At 42.8% G+C, this 21,213-nt stretch overlaps 2 protein-coding genes across 11 annotated transcripts; both read right to left on the bottom strand.

Moving 5' to 3' along the window:
- Positions 1-1,285: 1,285 nt before the first annotated feature.
- Positions 1,286-7,312, bottom strand: znf326 (zinc finger protein 326). Its single transcript, XM_076990402.1, is given in 13 exon segments — positions 1,286-1,712; positions 1,805-1,900; positions 2,009-2,139; positions 3,019-3,124; positions 3,205-3,352; positions 3,725-3,800; positions 4,008-4,076; positions 4,078-4,209; positions 4,305-4,500; positions 4,680-5,025; positions 5,101-5,200; positions 5,588-5,640; positions 5,733-7,312. Coding segments are annotated over 13 exon segments (1,641 nt in total). The 5' UTR covers positions 5,813-7,312; the 3' UTR covers positions 1,286-1,604.
- A 133-nt stretch (positions 7,313-7,445) lies between these two features.
- LOC143491425 (volume-regulated anion channel subunit LRRC8D-like) lies at positions 7,446-19,752 on the bottom strand. Of its 10 annotated transcripts, none has more exons than XM_076990396.1 (3): positions 19,285-19,752; positions 19,080-19,205; positions 7,446-12,726 (listed from the first exon to the last, which is right to left on the bottom strand). In XM_076990396.1, the coding sequence occupies exon 3, from the start codon at positions 12,722-12,724 to the stop codon at positions 10,220-10,222; it is 2,505 nt and encodes an 834-aa protein (XP_076846511.1). In that variant the 5' UTR covers positions 12,725-12,726; positions 19,080-19,205; positions 19,285-19,752; the 3' UTR covers positions 7,446-10,219. The 10 variants fall into 10 exon arrangements, with proteins under 10 accessions (XP_076846511.1, XP_076846509.1, XP_076846507.1 ...); XM_076990394.1 differs by having other exon boundaries at positions 19,080-19,183; XM_076990392.1 differs by lacking the exon at positions 19,080-19,205.
- Between the last annotated feature and the right edge of the window lie 1,461 nt (positions 19,753-21,213).

The following is a 21,213-nucleotide window of genomic DNA, read 5'->3' as shown; positions in this document are numbered from 1 at the left end:
GCTTCTGCACAATCGGACCAATAGAACCCTAGTAATAATAACATGTTACTTAATTGCTGGTCATTGACCAAATAAATCCTCTGGTATATACATTAGCCGATTATACAAATTACATTCCATTACAACAGTTTAGCTAACCGGAAAGTCATTGACGTGTATGGAGAGACATTCTTCTGTGGTGTGGGAGGTCACTTAAAACATGACCGCTTAATGTTAATCTCGATGGTTCAACCCAAAATGGCATACTTAAGTAAATAGTACACACTAGATTTCAATGCAGTACGTTCTTTCAGTAGGCGACTGGGCAATACGCATAAAATCTCGGATATACTACGTCCACCATTTTACCTACGTCATATGACATGTGACACAATCATAGTTAAAACACTCCAGTTGAATCATGGGATAGGACAGTGTACTGCAATCGCATACTTCAAAATGGTTGCCGATTTTGTAAGCCATCCGGGTACTTTTCACTATTTCATGCATACTATGTATTCAGACATACTACCCTTTATCGCGTACTGCTTTGTACTGTATAGGAGGGAAATACGCCATTTCGGACGGATCCAAAGTTTCTAGTTCAAACCAGCAGGCAGAATTAATTAGTGTAACAGTGATAAATCTTTATGGTGAAAACACTTTTTGAACTTTTGCACCTCCCCGATATGGTCACAAACAGATTCAAACCTTCAGGCAGCTTTCATAGGCAGGATCCTGATTAGTCAGAGGACCCGTCACTCATCTGGATAGCTGCCCTGCAGAGAGATCGTACCGTTCCTACACTGATTTACTGACCCTTCTAGCGTGATGCTCCAGACTACTGTATCCAGATCGGATATAATGGGATGATGTGGTAGACAGGAAGAATCTAAAACAGAACCTTTACCCAGAAGGAGAAGAGGAGGATTTAAGGTCTAATTTGGACCATGGTACAAACAGCTTGCTTCCTGAATGCAAGTGAAGAGAGTTTGGAGATGTAGCTTCACCTACTTGATGTTAGGAAACTGTTATAGTGGATGTGCCCCCCCTCCCCAACCACCTCAGCAAAACAGTTGTGGTTCCCTTAATTTTCTTGTTAGAGTCAAGAGACCAACGCACTGAGAACCGCATTGTCTCTCTCTCACACACACACACACACACACGTTTCTGGATGGTGGGAATCCTGTCCAGATTTTCCTGACCAATCGGAACCCAGACTGAGCATGAGATCCGCTTGCAGACAAACACGACACATTAAAGAAAGGGTCTTAAAGCAGTTACCACCACAAGCACACCATTTCTGTATAAACAATCATTTAATTGCAGACTTGAACCACAAACAGCATTGTATAATAGTTCTACATTACCAAAGACTACAGTCAACATGGCAACCATCTAGATCCTAAAATTTCAGTAAATATGGACATTTACTGTCTCCAACCACTCACAGCTCCAACCCAACAGTCAGAGGGGCTTCACTGGGAGGGGAGCTCGATGAACATAGTGTCTTGAAGGCCACATGCAAGCCTGCTCTGCAGGTTACATCATGGCACACAAAGCTGCAAGTGGACGTCTTCTGCAGGAGCAGCGACGCCAGCCTCTCCTGCCGGTGCCAGGCATTTTCAGTCGCTGCTTTCCTCCTGCTCATCCTCAGGTTCATCGGGCCTCTCCGGTTCAGAGGAATCCGAGCTGGTCTCCTCTCTGCTGTCAGTTACAAACGGGTCTTCTCCCTGGGAAGGAAGCAAGCCATACTTCAGGCACCATCAGTACCAGGGGTGCGACCTCAATTACCAGCAAGCTCAAATGCATTATTCACATTTACCTTCATGTACTTCTCATAGCGAACTTTGACGCTGTCGTTATTTATTATAGCCTTGGCAGTAAGAACACTTTCCCTCTTTAGCTGCTCTTTGTACATCTTTGGAAGACAAAGAAAACACAGTCATCCAACAGAGACTGACGGGCACCCGGTGAAGAGGCAGGAGGTGGGCCCTGCGGCCCTCGCCACACTGGAGAAGGCCGGTACCACTTTGCTCTTGAGGTGTACGGGGGAGTTGAGATGATGCTGTACGGAAGCAAAGACTGCTGGGATGTGAGTGTCGCAAGCCACGCAGTGCACCACCTCCACCTTCCTCATGTAGTCATCCTCAGTCACCCCTGTCCAAACCAGGAAAGGATATACACATATACATATATATATAAACATACATTGTATATATAGATAGATATTAGGAAAAGGTGACGGTTGTGGGAAGAAACTGTCACATCCTTACATAACTTGAGTCTGGAAAGAATACATTTAACAGCACTCATTCACAAACTTGACTACAAAAAGGCAGGCAAGTTGAGAAATGCCAGTTTGTCCTAAATTTATGAAAAGTTTAGTCATAAATCAAATGAATAAATAATAATAAAATGTGCTGTATGCAAGTACTTTGACAGCCAAAATGTGGTCTAGCTTAGAATATGAGAACTAGTTATAGCCCAAATGGACATTCTGGAAGGCTGTTCCCGTCACTCACCAATAGAAGTTAACCTGCAAGAAAACTTTTTAAATCATGAAGGAACCCACCTACCCCCAACAGTTACATACTCTCTACCTCAACTCAAGGGGTATCAGACAGGAGGGCAGGAGGTATGAATGTACAACTGCCAGTAGACCTGCTACAACGCTGTCTGTTGGTGACATGATCAGAAACGGTAGAAGTTGCTCAAAAGGTCGAGATATTCAGAACCATATTCACTGCTTTGGTCCAACCACATGCCTCAAAATGGCTGTTGGCTTGGCTGGAAATACGAACCAAATATACCCTGTGTCTGGTGAAGTGTGCCACCCCAGTACTAAATATGAGCATTTCACACAAGATTAGGCCAATACGTGCAGTTATCTTTGGTCACTTAAAAGGCATCAAGGTTTTTATATGGATCACTAGATACAAATTAATTCATGCCGACAAAGCCACTCTGATGGGTTTGGCTTTTGTATACCATTATACAAGGTTTATGATGATACAAAACAGTGGAAAGAAATTTCACCTTCCATAAGTTTCTGATTGGTTTTCTGATCGGTTTTCTGATCCGAGAGGGTCCGCAACTTGCATAAAGCAGAGACGGTTTTACGGAACTTCTGCACCATACAGTCCTAAACCAAAAGAGACAGAAGACAGACTAGTGGCACGATTTCACAAACGTAACAAATCAGACTCCTAAAAACAGGCTTACATGTAGAAAGCTAATCACTCGGTCATCAAACTTGGTTTGCCGTCGAATGTAGTCGAGGGTTTCACGGTGATACATGCTTCCAAAGTGTTTCTCAATGTCCTTGTCTTCAAACGTGCGAAATTTACAAAATGCACACGTGAAAGCCATTCTAAAGAGAAAAACCAGGTGAGGTCTGGGTGGGGCATTTTCAGCAAAGCATTACGACTGACTACTACCACATGTGCATGCCCGCTGCCCAGAAAAAGAAACAAGCACCAAGACTATAGTAGAAATCTGTAGACTCGACACATTTTCCACAGTCATAATGTTAGACAATCTTGGCTTTTACAGTTTAATTGATTGTGAATTAACCAAAAGCCTTCAGGGCAGCCCAAGCACCGGGATGAGCAGTGGCAGAGGTCAACCTCCAATCACCCCACCCCCAAGTCACAAGAAGTTTTACCTTCTAGCAAAGATGGGCTCCGACCTTGATAATGAAATGGTGGTACTTCAAATCGGAGAGTTTTGTTTGCACGTTTACCTGTGCTTGTCTCCATATTTCTCACGGTTCTTCTCACGTCTGCGTCTTCGTTTCTCTTTGACTCTAACTTTGCTCTCTACTGAGGACAGAGATCAAATGTATGATTTGCTTAAGATCACCGTCAGTTTCACTTAAAGGACACCCCCTACCCAAAAAGGGAGGGTGCAGTATGAACATTACAAATCACCAATACCTTCTGTTGCTACTCAAATCTCAGTGGTAACTCATACAGTAGTGCATGTGCAACAGGTATACAACTCCAGAAGGAGAGAACAGTACTTACCATCTTCTCTGTCCAAGTCCCTAGAATCACTTGAAATATGACCAACCTTTAAACACACATGCAACCAATATGGATTTATTTTGCCCTAGAGGTTCACACCAATCATGTGTTTCTTTCCAGGTTATATGTAACGTGCCGTTCGGCTTGGACATCCTCATGGCATTTGCATAGCAGTAACTCTGGACCCTCACCTCATTCAGTCCTGGACATAAAAGGAAAAACAAGAATAACTGTAGTACTGTAACATTTCAACAAAAGAAAGCCCAATAAAAAGACCACAAATGAGACGAGCCTGACCAGAACACTGGCTCCATTCCTCGGCTGTGTCGTCCGGCCCAGCCGTCTGGGGGGCTGCCATGACGATCCTCAGCTTCTTGACAAACTTGCCCTGAGATCCCGGCGTCTTCATCTTCCGTTTAGTCCCACGGAAGCCCGGTACTGCCACGCCCGAGTGAAGGGTCCGTGTGGCAGCCACTCCCCTCAGCCTACAAATCTGCTCACAAAACAGGACGTTTAAAAAAAGTGAAATAAAAAAGCGTCTGCTTGCTATGTGTAATATTTGATAAATAAATGGCTGGAGATAAACAACTATGCATTATATTGTGACTAAGCAACATTAACACCTGGATGTATAAGAGTTCTACACGTTTTGTACTCCGTTTCTACACTTACACCTCTGCTTCTTGATTTGCAGGACAGGGCTGTATCTGCCCCCCTCCCTCCATAGAGGCACTGAACGTAAGCCTCCGCCCCGCTGCTGCGGGAGCCAATGGGAGCAGGTCTTGTGTACGAGCTGACCGAGGAAGCAGAAAGGTCCGAGAGATCACTGAGGGAGTATGGACTTCTGCTGCCCTCTGAAAAGGGCGACCTGGATCTCCGTGAAGACAGGAAGCACGGCGTGTCCCCTGTCCAGGGAGCTGGGTGTGGGTCTTCATACCCTCCATCAAACTCGTGGTAACCTCCATCAACACGATCGTGACTCGTGCCCACATAATTCAAAGACTCGTAGGCAACACATCTGGAGGGGGAGACCAGCATGGGCCAGAAGCACACCTAATGTGAATCTTACTCAAGCTCATTAGCTCTCACTCACCTGTTCGAGCTTTTTGACTCGAAAACACCAAAGGGGTCACAAGATCTCAATGGAAATAATCCACACTGTTGTTGACTGGAACACTGGATATAGCGCCTCCCTAAAGGACAAAACAGGCATTTATTATTAGCAAAAACAAAGGACCCTGCAGCTGAAAAGTCAACAAACAAGACAGACAGAAAGGGAAAACCTTTGAGTAAGCGTTAAACTGCTAGACAATAGACCTTGCAGAGACAAGACCCACGTCTGATGCCATTTGCCATCAGAGAAGCTTCCCATCTTGCCTCCAGTTGATGTTTTGCTACCTTCGTATGTATTCCATAATACATATTTGTGTATTATAACACAAACATAAACGTCTATTCTACACTGTTAAAAACTCGGTCATGTTATTTTTAAAAATTGTAGATTAGGCGACACGGAATTCACGTTCACCGGTCATGCAAATAAACCACTTGAGTTGAAATTTGATGAGACAGATTTATACCTGCATTCTCAGACGCCGACAACGATTGATCTCCATCTGCAAATCCTATAGACCTAAAAGTACATGATTATACAGGCTCACTGCTTCTGTGCGTAATTAAGTTGCCGCACAGCCGTTAGGAAATGGGGGCGGGTGAAGGACATACTTTTCAAAAAGCGAATAGGACTCCTCGAATGATCTTGGAGCATATTCAGAGAAGCGTCCTCTTGAATTTCCAGAAGTCATTTTTCTAAAACCTTGCACAAATATATTACAAAAATATCGACTCAAGTTAAGACGGCTTCTTCAAAAGCACTCTACACCAACGACCCAAGGTCAGTTTTGATCGCCGTCTGTGAGGCAGGACTGCTCGGCCAACGTTAATGAAACGACCCGCTACATGGAGAACCGCTCCACTCACGGCCCCGCTGCACCAAACTGAAGCAGTGCAGCGATTGTTTCACGCCCGCAGGCCCCAGTGCAGATTTGGGTTCTCCCAGTTCCGCTACACCTGATCTCAATCTCCAAAGGGCCGATAACTGCTTGATGACTCGGTTCAGCTGTGTGAGAAAGACGCGACAAACTCGCCCAGTGTTCAACCCAATGGACCCTTGTTTCGAGTGTTTAGTGGGAACCTCACGAGCGACCAAAGACTACAGGCACGTTTAGGAATCTGAATCCTACATATGTGGAATTAATATGGATGACTGGAATAATTAACATGGTATTTGTACCAGTAACTTGGTAATTAATAAAACAAGGTTAGTTCATTTCTACCTTTTACGGTTTCTATGTATATGGGAAATTGTCCTATTGGTCATATTTATATCGTGCCATAACGTGGTTTCACCTCAAGAGGGCGGTCGAGCACCATCGATGTTTAGCGTTCCTGTTCCCCTTTTACATTTTCATTTCTCTTTCGCCGAAGCCAAAATTTTCTTACGATAGAAGAAACCTATGACGTTTCGGTTTGACCGAAGGCTAAATCGATTTAAATTACGCAGCCTCGACCTGTTTGGCCTTTATCTAAAAGTATTTGAAGAAAAAAAATACTACACACACAGAGAGCGAGATATCGTGTTTTGGTGGTCATATGTGCTACCGACATAGAAAAAAAGAAACACAGAAATTGTTCTCCAAACAGCTGACTACTGCTTTAGTTTAGTCCGTTCGTCAACCAGTCAAATGAAAGCACATCTGTCTCAGCTCATAGGGAAACTAATTTTTACTGCAACCTCTTAAGGGTAGCCTACAGCAGACACTCCGGGCGTAATAAAATTGTGGTGCGAATAAACAAACACAATCCGTCTAGTGAACTTGTTAGCTATTTATGAAACTATTTGTACTTTAGTTGGAAGTATTGGTGGACAGAAATTGTCTCAAGGTTTCTGCTAAAGCTTGAATTAGCGTTGCCTTCCATCTTTCAAAGGGACATTATTGTAAGGAGTCACGTTCTGAGATAGTTAACATAATTAGAAATGGTTTAGTACAATTATCCTACATATATAGTAGTGCATCCAAAATCTTTATATCTTAAAGCCTGGATACACGGTATTCTGTGTCAGAGACCAAACTTGGCTAAAGCCTGAGAAACATTATGTTCACTTGCAAGAATTAGGGTTTCTCATTTTAAAACATTATCAGAGACACATAACGAGTTTCCAGGAATAGGGGATGTACACAAAACTAGACAGCTAGAAAGCAGATACACTATTCCATCTGTGTAAAAACAGGGTCGATTAAAAAAAAGGTTGCATAACCTGCCTATAAAAGCAATCAAGAAAACACTGAATGAGACATCACAATAGAGTAGAGGAGTGAACTACACGCAGGGTTGAGATGTTTCATGTTTACATGATATGTGATGCAGATCACAGGGTTGGATTAAGGCCTGTGGGCACATATATTTGTACAGATTATTAAAACAGCATTAGGCACCATGCACAGTGTACAGAGTACACAAAAAGAAAGTACTGAAGCATGACTTTTGCCAGTTAATATGGTCCACTATTTTCAACACATTTTTTCTTTTACATAATACAGTGCTGGTAGTCACATTCTGTTGGCTTGAGATATGTAGCTGATGGTGATTATGAAATTGTGCGTTTGAATCAAACCCCTCTCCCAACACTAGCACTTAGACTCAGCCTTTTAAAAAGGCTTTTGGTATGTGATTAGCAGTCTGTGATAAGAGTCTGAAAACTAAAACAATAAACTAAAACTAAAACATAAGATCAAAGAGTCCAAATATTATTTGGAACTTGGACCTGATGCATCTGAGAGTGAAGAGCGATATTCCAGATTACAACGATGACAGAAGCACTGGGTTAGAAATTCTAACACCATGCTGATCACGGTACTGGGTTTTAAGTGGCAGGCATGATAGGAACTGCAATGGCATTTTCTGTCCACACAGACCATCCATTCCCCAAATATCAGCATTAATGCACGTTTCATTTTAAAATAGGAACCCATTCATTTCCGAGTAAATACCTGTTGAGTCCATACAGGAACATTTTTACATGAATTTATACTGGATGTGGCTAACGTTTACATGCTATACGCCTTTGATTACTCCAAGGCCACGTGCTGAATTATGTTTGGCTCATGCTGTTTTCTGACATTAGCAGTGTACCCTTTAATTCAACATGATGGACACTACTGTGGTCAAAGAAACATTCATCTTTTCACAACCAGTACACAAGCAAGAAGTGCATGGTGTGGTGCCCATGTTGGAAACAGATCACCATGAGTTCACAATGATATCCAGTATAATGGCAGTTATTTGTTTCAGTCAATGTGAGATTATTTTGATAACAACAAGCATCACAGTACCGTCTTACTGAGATTTACAACGTTAACTTTAACACAATATTGTATGGTAGGTCTCACAATAGAGCTCTGCTTTCCCTTCTCCACATGAAATGAATAAATAACACAAAAAAGAAACTATCCATCAATTCAAAGGTCTGGCCCCTGCCTTATATGATGGAAAAATTATCTTGTACTCTATGTGAAATAACTAGGACTTTAAAAACAGAGAAAAACTTGGGTGAGGCACCATCTTTACCCTTCCCAGAAGATCCAGTTCACCAGAACACTTCCTGTATTAACCTTAAAGACGTTCCTTGTTTTTTACCAGTAAGGTAAATGCTAATTCTCCAGATCAATGTTAGTAAATTAAATGTTTTTTCTTATGCATCTAAAGCAGCAAAATACCTTGTAAACCAAAATTGTATATATGAAATGGTTTATAAATCAATTTTACAAAGCGAAAGCATTTGCATTCCCACATAGAGGAACTAGCACAATGTTTATAGATAACAAAAAATCCAAAATGTTTTAGCAGATGTTCAGATTTACTATTTACCTACTGGCCAACATATCATGGCAATAGAAGAATAACTATCAGTGCATGCTGGAGTTTAGTGAGCAGCAAGGCCTGTTCATTGGGTGCTCGTTAAAGGGCTGGCTCGGATGCGACTCCCCGGACCACCACTAGGAGTCCACGAGCCAGTTCCATGCGGGGTCTGTCACACCTGGCGTCATCCCTGCTTAAGGGATTCGTGACAGATGACTGCTGAATTGTTTGGTCTCTATGTGTCACGTCACTCAGCCCTTATTTTTCCTCTGGTTTGGATCCTGGTTGGACTATTATTTGAGTCCTTACCTCATGCCCCCTGCCATTTTCTTCCTATCCGTTTGTTTTAGTTGGTAAGGGTTTTTTTTTGTTGCGGTGTTTGCCTGCCAGCCAGCTACTTCCCCTGGCATTTTTTGTTTTATTTTCCCCACACGTCCGTTGTGCAGTTTTCTGTTTATATGTGTTGTAGTCATTTCTCATCATTTAAGTTTCAGTTTCTCCCTGTTTCCCTGTGTCAGCCTGCCTCAACCGCTCTTCTGCGCTCGTTGTGGTCATTCATAGTGCAAGCCGGCACTTGGATCCACTTTATCTCAGTGTCATCACGCGGTGCTTACTGTGTCACTGCCTTACAGGAACGGCTTCTCATATAGTGTAACAAATCAGGCAACAATTATCATTTGAAAAAACACTGCCCTGGTTTCTTCCAAACAACAAATAAATACAATCAGTTCCTGCACCACAATGCAAGTGATGCTCTGTAGACACCTAAGAAGCTAAAATAGAAAACATGAAAAACTAGAGATAGAAATATTAGCAAGTTTGAGACACAAAAAAATTGTGAGATACAAAACAAAGTCAGCAATGTATCAGAATATACCTCTACTGCAATAAGGGTTTACAATAAAAGATTAAACAAGCAAAAGCAAATGTTAATGAATGTTGGCAACAATGCTTCCAAACATATGAGTAATTCCCCTCACATCATTCATATTTTGTCTTCTTTAAAGAAATCACATTTCATGTCTGATCAGTGGGCGTAGTTAGTCAAGCACTCTTACTGGCCTTCTCACAGTTTTGCATTTCTCCTCCCAGTGGCAGCAGAATCACGTTTATATGCTTAAATACAGGTTTAAAGCATACATCCATTCAGGCATGGCAGGTCCTAAACCAAATCATTCTCACCAGCCCCTGCTGACCACCAGACCTGCAGATCCATCACTCCTTCTCAGGCTCACACTGGGCCAACAGAGTGCTAGCACAGAGAGACTTGGAGGTCTGGTGGAGGTCTACTCTCACATTCCATTAGCAAAGGTAACATTGGTTTCCTGATTTATGACCTCTTTGACCTCTATGGGCAGGGAGTCAAAGAGGTGGTCCTCCACGAGAAGGCAGTTTCGGCGAAGGAGTCGACACTGGCCAAGCTGGGACGGAAGCCGGTCCAGACAGTTGCCCTTCAGCTCCAGGTGTGTCAGCTGCACCAGATGGCCGATTTTCTCTGGCAGAACAGAGATACAGTTGTGCCCCAAGCAAAGGGTACGCAGTTTTGTGCATTTGAAAAGTTGCTTGGGAACTACCTCCACCTTGTTTCCTGTGATGGCAAAGAACTGCAGGTTCTGCAGAAAGCCTATCTCTAGAGGAATCAACACAATGGAGTTGTGACTTAGGTCCAAATGTCTAAGCTTAAGCAGATTGAACAAAGGGACAGGCAAACACTCCAGCTTGTTATGTGACAGATATAGGGACTCAAGGTTTTTTACATGACTTATTGACAGTGGAATGGTGATTATCTTATTGTGCCACAGTTTGAGGCAGGTAAGTCTTTTGAGGTGTTGAAAGCTGATCACCTCCTCAATAGTGCGAATATTATTGGATTTCAGGTCCAATTCTTGCAGATTGGTTAAGCTAAAAATGGCATGTGGTATTCGCTCCAGTTCACAATTATGCAACTCCAGGTCAGCAAGATTCATCATCTTTTTCAAACTATTCAGTACCAAGAGTTTAGTACCGTCATTGTGTACCACAAGCTTAACCAGATGAGGAGCCAAGTCGGTTATGTTTGTTGGGATCTTGGTAAGGTTGCTCTTCAAATTTAAAACTTTCAGATGCCTCAAGTCCCTGAGGGACTCCAAGCCAATCATTTTGTTATTTTCGGAGTTCAGATTTCCCACCAAGTATAGCTCTCGCAAGTTCTTTAGTAAATAAACCCAAGTGGGAATCTCTGCAACATCTGTAAACTTGACATGAAGGCAACGTAAGTGGTCTCGGAGAAAACTGAATGCTGTCTGCTCAACCTTAGCAGGGCAGTGGTACAAATGCAGCTCCTGTAGATTGATCATCTGTGAGATCTTTGCAGTTATCCTTGCTTCAGGGATCAGCTCGAGCTTCAATATCTCCAAGTCAGTGAGCTCAAACACTGCATCGGGAACACCCGATAACATGAACAGGTGGAGCTCCATCTTGTCCTGTGAATTCCGATTCACGTGCTGACGCAGTTTCTCAAACGTCCACTCGTGGTTCAGGCTTATCTCACGCAGCCTATTCTCACTGACCTCAGAGAGAAAGACACCAAAGCGTTTAGAGTATAACTGGTCATACTGATCTACCATGTGCAAGAGGAAAGCAAAATCATTCTTTACATCCGGAATGTCACTGAAGCTGCTTTCCTCTCTCACCTTTTCAAATGAGTACTCCTTCAAAGGGCGTCTAAAGAGCCAGACAAGCGTGTGAATGCAAACCAATCCGTAAACACAAATGAGGGCAATATAGCTGATGAGAAGCTTTTTTAACATAAATGCCATGTTGTGAGTGCATTTGAATTTAGTGTAGCCAGTCAAATGCTTAATGTTTGGCTCTGGTATACAGTCATGGTTGAACTCAATAGAGGCAACAAATGTTGTGGTGTAGCACAGGATCAAAATGAACTTAAATGTCTTTATGGTAGTTTGAGCGACATAGAGCTTGTAGATTAGGTCACTGTCTTCAACGTGTGCACGAAATTTTCTCACTTTCTCAAAGAGGGCCTTAGCCTGCTCACCGTCTTTCTTATCCAGTATTGTCATGCTTGGCACTTCAATAACGGGCTTCTCTGTGGAGAACTTAATACTGGATTTCACCAGCATTGGTGTGGACTGGTTTGGACTCCCCTCTTCGCTGCTGGTGGACACGTGCTTTGGTAATGAGGAAGGTCCAGTCATTCTTTGCTTATTCTCTTCAGAGTCTTCACATGCAGTCTCAGACAACGCTTTAGTGGTCCAAGGGGACTCAAAACACTTCCCCAAAATAGATACAAAATGCTCAATTTTTGAGCTTGTCTTTGGATACTTGAACCAGAAGTTGCTGCTGACCATGAGAACGATTGTGTGGATGAGAGCAAGGTAAGGAAAGTACTTGGAATACCAGGGGAGAGCAACATGGTAGCACATCTGGTTTACAAAGACATACTGCTGAAAGTCCAGGTTTGTCTTTACGCCTGTTGGCTGAGTCTGTCTGGGAGGAGCTGGTTCAGAAACTTGTATAACTGTGTCAGGCTGGTCTTTGCCCGTCAAAGGTGGAGCTGATAATGTCACCTGGCTTCCAGCTGTTTCTGGTGGCCTCAGAGTCCTGGTGGGCTCCTCCCACGAATCCAGAACAGGCAAGCAAACCACCTGGTCTTTGGTTAACTGCATCGTCCCAGCAAATATTGCCACCATGAGCATGACAATGCCCAAGTAATCCATGAAGACGTCCCACCATGGTTTTAATATTCGATAGGTTGGCTGGATATCGTTCAGAGAGGCAACTTCTGTGAGGGTAAACATTCCTATAGGGGAGACCAAAAAAGATAAATGTTTAGCATTACAGTGGTCATGTACTTGTATGCATTCACACTTAAGCCAAGTACAGGTTTGAAGCTCTGGGTCAGTGTTCAATTAAAGTTAAACTCACATTAAAAACATACAGACCAAGAAGTAACTCTGAAAATCTCTTTTGGCCCTTTATGAACCTCCGCCATTCGTTGCATTCAAAGTGTAACAGATCGTTTCTTTGGACTTTGCTACTTGTTGAGTCTCAAGTTCAGCTTTCAGATTTAGCTGCTGCTAAATTCACTAGGTGCAAATTACACTCACCAAACTTTCAAACCATTAAGTCTGTGGCCACAATGTGCATGCCCACTCCAGCCCTGTGGAGCAGATAACTACAAACAGAGCTCCTAAGACTGGAATTCCGGTTTTGTAGCCACTTAAGCTCTTCTATTATTAGTAAAGCTGACCCCACAAATGACCAGTGGTGCTTTTTAAAATTGAAATACGAGATCTTGCACATATATTCAGTTTGTTTTGTTTCTTTTTTTTTCTTTTTAATATGTAATGTTTCCTTTTGTTTTCATTAACTCTAGTTGTTATATGATAGCAATCATTAAATTGCCGGTTATAAATAGAAGCAGCAGGCCTAGCCAGCAAGTTTCAGTATCCACGATTGAGCGCTCAATCTTACAAGAGTCTGCACACTACAAAGGGAGTAAAACACAGTACATGAGAGTTGACAGTCAATCAATCAATCAATCAAATTTTATTTATATAGCGCTTTTTACAACAGTTGTTGTCACAAAGCAGCTTTACAAGTGCCGAGTCCTAGCCCCCAGTGAGCAAGCCAAGGGCGACAGTGGCAAGGAAAAACTCCCTAGTTTTTTGCATGAGGAAGAAACCTTGAGAGGAACCAAGACTCAGGGAGGGAACCCATCCTCCTCTGGCCGACACCGGTCACCATGACAGTGACATGTGGTGTGGCGGGCTGAGATGTGGTGACAACATTGCTGCAGGGATGGACTCAAGCCAACAAGGAATGTTTTGGTTTTTTTTTCTTCTGCAATATCAAACCATAAGAATCAGTCTCAGCTTTCATACCTGTAGGCATTCAAGGCTTGAAGGTGTAAGTCTCAAATACCAAGGTATGAACAGTTAGTTACCTCCTTACATAATACTACAAAATGTAATGTAAAGATATTTATGGATGGGTTTGTCATTAAATACATGTGTTAGAGGAGTAAAGGTCATTTTTGACATTTGTTAGATTCAGGGTTAGTAGGATGGTCCATTCTTGGATGCCCAGATGTTTAATCCCTTGTTCTCAAGGGTCAGTTCTAGCAGATGTTTCAGTCTGCTGTTACCTTTGTGTAATGACACAAATGTTAATCAGCTGAACTACTTACAATGGGTTCAGGTTTGGCTACAAGGACCAGGGTTAAGTATTAGTGCAATGTTTCTTAAAATCCTGCCCTGCACATCTGACTCATGTCATAAGCTAATTAACCAGCCATTCATGAAGTTAAAGGGTGTTTTACCAAGGGGGAACCTTTAAAATGTGCAGGGCCAAGGAGTTGTGGTTCCAGAAATGATCAAATTATTATTCTTTAGACCACTGCATATAAAATGTATTTTCTGGGCACTATTTCCAAGACTGCAGACAAGCAAAATAATGACAAAAACAAAAACCAGTGTGTGATTCAGGTGAAACAGGCTGTAAATGTGAACACAGAGCTGGTGAAGGAGCAGCTGGGAGCGACAGACGTAGCAGTGGGACTCTGTGCTCCGTCTGCTGGTTGAGGTCTGCTGAGGCATCAGTCTGGACTTGCTTCACACAGCAGGCACATTCCTCCCCTATCGAGACCGCTCAACCCATGACTTGTTGTTTTTTTGCTTTTCCTTCTCCAGCAACTCTTAATGCCATCTTATCCCTGCTTTGAAGAGACTGTGAAGCCGACTTTTGAGGTTAGCATGTCAAGAGAAAAGACATTTAGCTACATCTAACAGCTGTAGGAAAGTTGCCGTAGGACGAATGTTGTTAATTGAAGTTGCATTTGAATGGCGTTACCTGATAATCCTAAAATAAGCCTCACAGTGATTTACCTAAAGGATAAACCCATAAAATTATGGGTTAGGGTTAAAATTACAGATCAGACACAAAATAGTATAATGCACTGCAGAAGTGACACCAAGAAGGGGTTAAACCAACCCCTCCAATGGTTCATTAAATAATGTGTAATTAAACATAATTGTGCTCCTTACAACATTAAATGGCATGTCTGTTCATCTCCACATAAATAACAACAAACAGAATCACCATTCGTGTGTAATTATCCTCCCTAGGGACACAGCTGGGAAGACATGAGAGACCCAGCTGGGAAATGAGAAGGAAGACCATGGGTTCTCTCCAGAAGGACAAGCTAATATTTTGGTCGTATTTGACCGACTGCTTACTAAACTGTACATTATATAAAGCAAGTCAAGCCATGAACCGGATCAAACCCTGGGAATGTAACTCCAGAAATCCATCAAATTCCCCCACTGTACACACAATATGACTTACATCATCATCGTCCTCATCTACAGGTGCAAGAAGATGTGGAGGTCACATCACGTCCAGACATAGATGTCCAGGCAACGATGAATGGAACCCTCCATCCCCCATTCACTTGCAGCACAACAGAACTTTTGTACCCAACATTCCATAATAACAAGCAAAGAGTAATGTATGCGCACTCTGATTATTGTCAGATAATTGTTTAAATTCTCCCTACTGCCATTATGGAATTTTACTGTAATGTGTTATTACACAGCAAACATAATGATAAATTAATAAGATACGGTAGGGATGAGTGGACACCACTGTGGCTATGATAATGCACGGCACACTCGTTCACTACCACTCAGAAGGACTAGGACTATGGAGCTAATGGCATGAAAGCAGCAGTGGTTCTCTGGAATGGTAAAGTGCATCATACTTGAAGTGCACCCTCTTCTTTTTTGTGTATCAGTGCTTATACATATTTTTGTATTCATCTTCTTTGTTCATAATGTAGCAATATATTGACCAATTATATCGCCCAAATGAGTCCAGGATGATCACAGACTCATTTTAGCAAAGACTATACATTCACAAACAGGACAATTCCTCTCAACCTCATCACAAACATCACTGTGTTCTGTGATCCATTGCATGTGTGCAGTCAGATTAGTCACTTGACAACTGATCTCAGTCTTACCAGCTTAGACAGTTTCAAGAGTTAGTAGCTAATATCAGAACACAAGGAGCATGGCTTTAAAAAGAAAAACTACAAATATAAGTTTCCATTTAAAAGGAACTGGACTTTCAGAAAGGGTGCCTTCACCAAAGTGCTTCCAATGACTTGCAAAACCTAATCTGAGCAGATACTCGTATCAGAGTCATCAGATTTGCTCTTAAAATGTTTACATTGTTTACATTACAGCTCGCCTTGCCTGTAATATGTTCACATTTCAGAACACTTAAAGATACTTTAGAGACGACAGCCTGTGACCGTTTACATGTGTCAGTGTAATGGAGATCCCTCTCTAACTGCACATCTCGCAGGTTCTGTTCCCTTGACGATGCTAGACTTCCCACAGCTTGACATACCACAAGGCTCAGCAAAAACACAAGCAAACTTTCACATTATTCTCTGGCTGTTCATAGCCATATACACTAGCAGTCAAACATTTAGACACGTGTTTGTATTATTCTTTTCTACATTTTAGAAAAACAATGATCGAACACAATCATATTGTTTTAATCAAACCTGTCTCTGGTTTGAGGCTGGTCGGTGTAGCCGTTTGACGACAGTTTCACTCCGTGTTCACGCCATATAAAAGCATCACCCCTGCTCTAAAAGTCCATCCCATCATGCTCAGTTAATGCGTGATGTGTGCAGCCGAGTGTACGGACACACAGGCATCTCAGTCTTTGTCAGAGTCACTCTGCCCTGTCTTTAACCAGGTCACACACAAATACCAAGTGTCTAGTGACGTGCAGTGTCCTATCAAAAGTCTTGTCACAATCTGGATAACGTAACATTTGTCCATACTGCCGTACTGTAGCCATAGTTACCAGGATCTTTTAGCCTAGCTGCATCTGGGCCAATGAAGGTAATAAACTACTGAATGCAGCAGGAAAAGAGTGACTGACACCAGGGGCGAGGCTAGGGTATTTTTAGTGGTGCTAGAGCACCACCGTGAAGTTGCTTAGCACCCCCTGGCTCAACACATTTTTTAAACATTATATTATGCAAAAAACTTGCTCTGCACCTGCGCAATAGGGGCTGGGCACCCCTAAAGACCAGATCCTAAAATCGCCCCTGACTGACACTAACCATTTGGAAAAAGGAGATATTAATTGCTGGATAGGTAAACCAGACTTGTGACAGTAATGATGATACTGGATCATGGAAAGAAAACAGGCATCAACACATGTACAACAGATCATCTGGACTGTAATTGGTAGATTCAGGTGATCTTATCTGCCGCTGCATGCAAGACTGCAGATTAAAGTTCATCAAGCAGAAACTCATTATGCTTGGCAGTCTTGCGTAGTGTTTTAAGCTGGGTCATGGTGTTGGGTATCCTCGTACTTTAACCACACTTGAGAAATGCAGCACCACTCACAGAAGGTACCGCTTTCATAGTCGACCTTGCTCAACCTCACCGTTTGTTTTTTTTCTCTCCTAACTAGGTTATAGGCAGCACCAGCATTCTGATTTGCTGGGGCTCACAGTGTGGTTTGAAGTGACACGTAAGTTAACCAATCACAAGAATTCACATACAACAATCCGATTAAGTAAGTGTTTGGGCCCGCCCTAAGAGTCCCTGTGGCAAACTGAGATGTTCACAGGAGAAACCTACAATTCCAGGCCTAAGTCAGGAAGATGGGTAGGCTACACATTAACATGGTGTTTCTGTTAACATGCAGAACCTCTCTCTGCAATTTTTCAGATTTCTAGAAAACGAGGGAAAAGAAAACGAATGCACACGGAAATTTCATCACAGTGTCGACAGCAAGAAAAACGTATATTTTATAACTAAACTGTAATACGAAGAATAAACCATTGAAAGCGGTTTAAATTGATGCGTGTTTGTACACAAACAACTTTATAAAATAACTAACCAACCCAAAACACCACAACGGGAGTTAATAAAGTTGGTCTAAACGTAAACGCTGCTCTCAACCCCAATATAACATAACCACCAAATCATTTGATGAGCTGGAAACATTCGACTGTACAAAACTAGAAACTTTTAAGCGGCGATGCAAACTTTTTAGAAAGATTAACAACCGGATCAGTTTACACCCATAAATCTGATTTTAAGGGAGCAGACTGTCCCTTGCTGAATGAAAGCTGTGTAGATTTGGCTGTCAACACTTTTGACTACATGTGCTTATATCAAAACAGAACCGAAGCCATTTTGAAACCCGTCCAGGTGTTGTGTCCCATATTCGTGTGTGTGTGTGTGTGTCCTGGCACACCGACATGACCGTGTGTTGCGTTACACAAACACGACAGAAGTACCGGTGCTTAAGGTGTTTTTACTGCGATATAAACCAGCATACTTACTGCATCATAACCCGGCACACCATTGATACACTCACACGTCCTGAGACGAACAGGTTATCCACCACGACCAATATTACCAGAACACCGCGACGCTCGGTTCGGCGAGCGGAACATGATGGTAATCACCGTCTTAACTGCACAACACCGTATTGCGTGAAGAAGATTCGACGCTTCAACAAGAACCTGCACATCACGCCGTGTGTTCGTGTGCTAGGTCAACAGCCCAACAGCCCAACTTGACGGCTCCGGTTAGGCGACACGGACGCAAGTTCACACGTTACGGAACCGGCCTCAAACGCGTCCGCACCGTCGACCCACACCCGGACGCGCGTCCACTTTAAGAGTCGCTGTTTCATATCGGCGTGATAACCGAACCCGCAACGCCGACCACGTCGCTAGGAAATGAGTCAAATGTTTCAGATTCTCCCGAGGAAATGACAATAGAGCCGTTTAGAGTGGATACACTCATACATCACCCCTCTTTCATGCAGCAGTCAGCCGTGTTCATGGCAGAACTAACCAGTCTGCACCAGTTTCATGAGCAAACCCGCCAGCTGCGTCTCCCTCATCCAGCGCCTTTCTGGACGCAGTTCGGACTCATTCCACATACGTACCTTAATCCAGATCAGTCATTTTTTAAAGGACTAATTCTTCCGCAGTTCTCTAAGATGTAAAGGTTGGGGGGAAAAGACAGCGGTCTGTGATAAATATTAATTTATTGTCAGAATCAGGAAGTCTATGATGGGCGGTCCTTATAAGTTTACACATACCGGCGAGTGAAGTGTCCAGCTCGGCTAACTTAAAGATGATGTACTTGTAATGCACATTGCTGCAGTGTGCGATTCACCAGATGGTGAGGGACTTGGGTGGTGATCTGGGAATAGAATAGCATGAAGCTATCCGTTTATAGTAGACACTGAATAGTAGTCTTAGCACACCGCAAACACCTGTCTCAGAAAGGGCGAGAGGACTTACCTCTAAGGACTTCACAAAAAGTGTTGTTCTCCCACGGGGTCAGCACAAAGTTTTCTTTCGCCCCAGTAACCTCTCTGTTTAGGCAACAGTCCGTCAAGCAGTTGGCTTAAGCAGCTTATGGCCACTTCGTCTCCCCCGCATTAATGCTCCACCAGGCTAAATATTCGCGGAGCTTCAAGAACTCCAACGGCCACACGTGCGACCTTCGCCTAGGATGACGCCGCAGGACGAGAAACGACGGGCTGCTTTACAGCCCACACGAGTCGTTTAGGAGACTTTACCGTCCACTGGTGGTCAGCTCCCCAGTTGCTAGATGAATAAAGAATTAATGAACAAACCAGCCAGGGAACTATTTGCCCTACGGCTCGAGCAGAACAGAGACCGACAAGGTGAGTCTCACATTCCACCTCTGAATCGGCGCGGACTAGCCAAAAGAGGACTTCCTTGGCACCACAGTCTTCGCCTATTTAGTTTGAACAGGCAGGTTTGAGCCAGTTCTAACTAGATAACATAAAGATGGTGTAGCTGTAGTGCCAGCCCCTGGGGAAACAAAAAAAATCTCCCCCAGGGTAATTCAAAGGATGATTGAACAGAGCAGGTACTACTCACAAGGAAAACACATGAACTCTGAGCCATCAGATGTGTAATTTTGTTATTTAGTGTCATCTGAATCCCTGATTGTGTAATGTGGTGTACAAACTCAACAGTTTGAATAGAAAAAGTCCTTCTTTCCACTCAACAGAGTTGCAAACATCAGTTATTGAATATGAACTGCATTTGTCAGTGATGCTGCTACACACTGATTCAGGACTAACATTACTTTTATGTCAAACTATTATTTATAAGTTTAAATATAGTTTGAGAACATAAAACAGAAGGGGTGGGATGCAGTGTATTTACAAAACGGGGCTGTGTTTCCCAAAAGCATCGTAAAACAGATCTTTAAATGGTATTGTGAGAATTACATGAACCCCTTTCATCTAAGATGATCTTAATGCTATAATGCCGTTGGAAAACAGGCCATGTTTAATAAGCATTACTAAACATTCTTTTTCATTTAGATTAGCATGTGACCAACGTTTGCCAAATGTTTTGGCAACAGACAAAAGTTCCAAGCTGAAAGCAAAGTGCAGGTCATTCTGAATCACACGCACCAGATGAACCGTAGTCTGCCGAGTCCACCTCCATATGGCCACATTTATGGTGAAACTGTGGAACCCAGTTTATCCGATGTCTTATTTATGTGAGCCAAGAGCAGATCGTTTGTTTTATCTAACCTTTATTGTAACCTGGAAAGACGAACATCTTATTTATCACGACGCCCTGGTAAATACCTGAAGGAGGAGGGAAAGGGAGGAGAGAAAAGGGAAAAGAAACACAATGAAAGGCAAAAGAGAAGAGAACTTAATGAGTCAGACGTAAAACATTTACACGTATTGTTAAAAATGTCTGTGAGTGGGCCCTTCAAAGCAGCAACGGATACATTTATCCAGCTTGAGTGTTCTCCAGTCATAAGTAGCAGCCAACTGAAATCACAACAAGCCTGAGGATGTGCTGAGTTCACCGTGATGTAGAGAGATGATGATGCAGAGACATGAAGCTCTACATTTAAATGCTGCACGTATTAGAGACACAATTAAGCACCCTTGCCAACGAGTGACCACAGAGCCCAGTACCTCCTAGACCCAATAAGACTGCATGATCCACAGAATCCAAAGCTTTCCGTAGGCCAGTGAATATAGCTACTCACCACCGTTTGGCATCCAGGGCAGAGGTCACGTCGTGTAGTAATTTCAAAATGGTGGTAACATGTTCAAACCTAATCAAAAACCATACTGCACACTAGACAAGGGGTTATGCTCCTCCTCCAGAGAGCAAGTCAGCAAATTGTTGACAAGTTTCTCCAGAGGTTTAGCATGAGCATGGGGA

The sequence above is a fragment of the Brachyhypopomus gauderio genome, unplaced genomic scaffold, assembly GCF_052324685.1.
Source record: "Brachyhypopomus gauderio isolate BG-103 unplaced genomic scaffold, BGAUD_0.2 sc75, whole genome shotgun sequence".
Classification (NCBI taxonomy): Eukaryota; Metazoa; Chordata; class Actinopteri; order Gymnotiformes; family Hypopomidae; genus Brachyhypopomus; species Brachyhypopomus gauderio.
This window is presented reverse-complemented; position numbering and strand designations above follow the sequence as displayed.

What these genes read in the sequence shown, in the direction of transcription:
- LOC143491425 (XM_076990396.1), bottom strand. Translation starts at nt 12,724, where the DNA reads ATGTTTACCCTCACAGAAGTTGCCTCTCTGAACGATATCCAGCCAACC.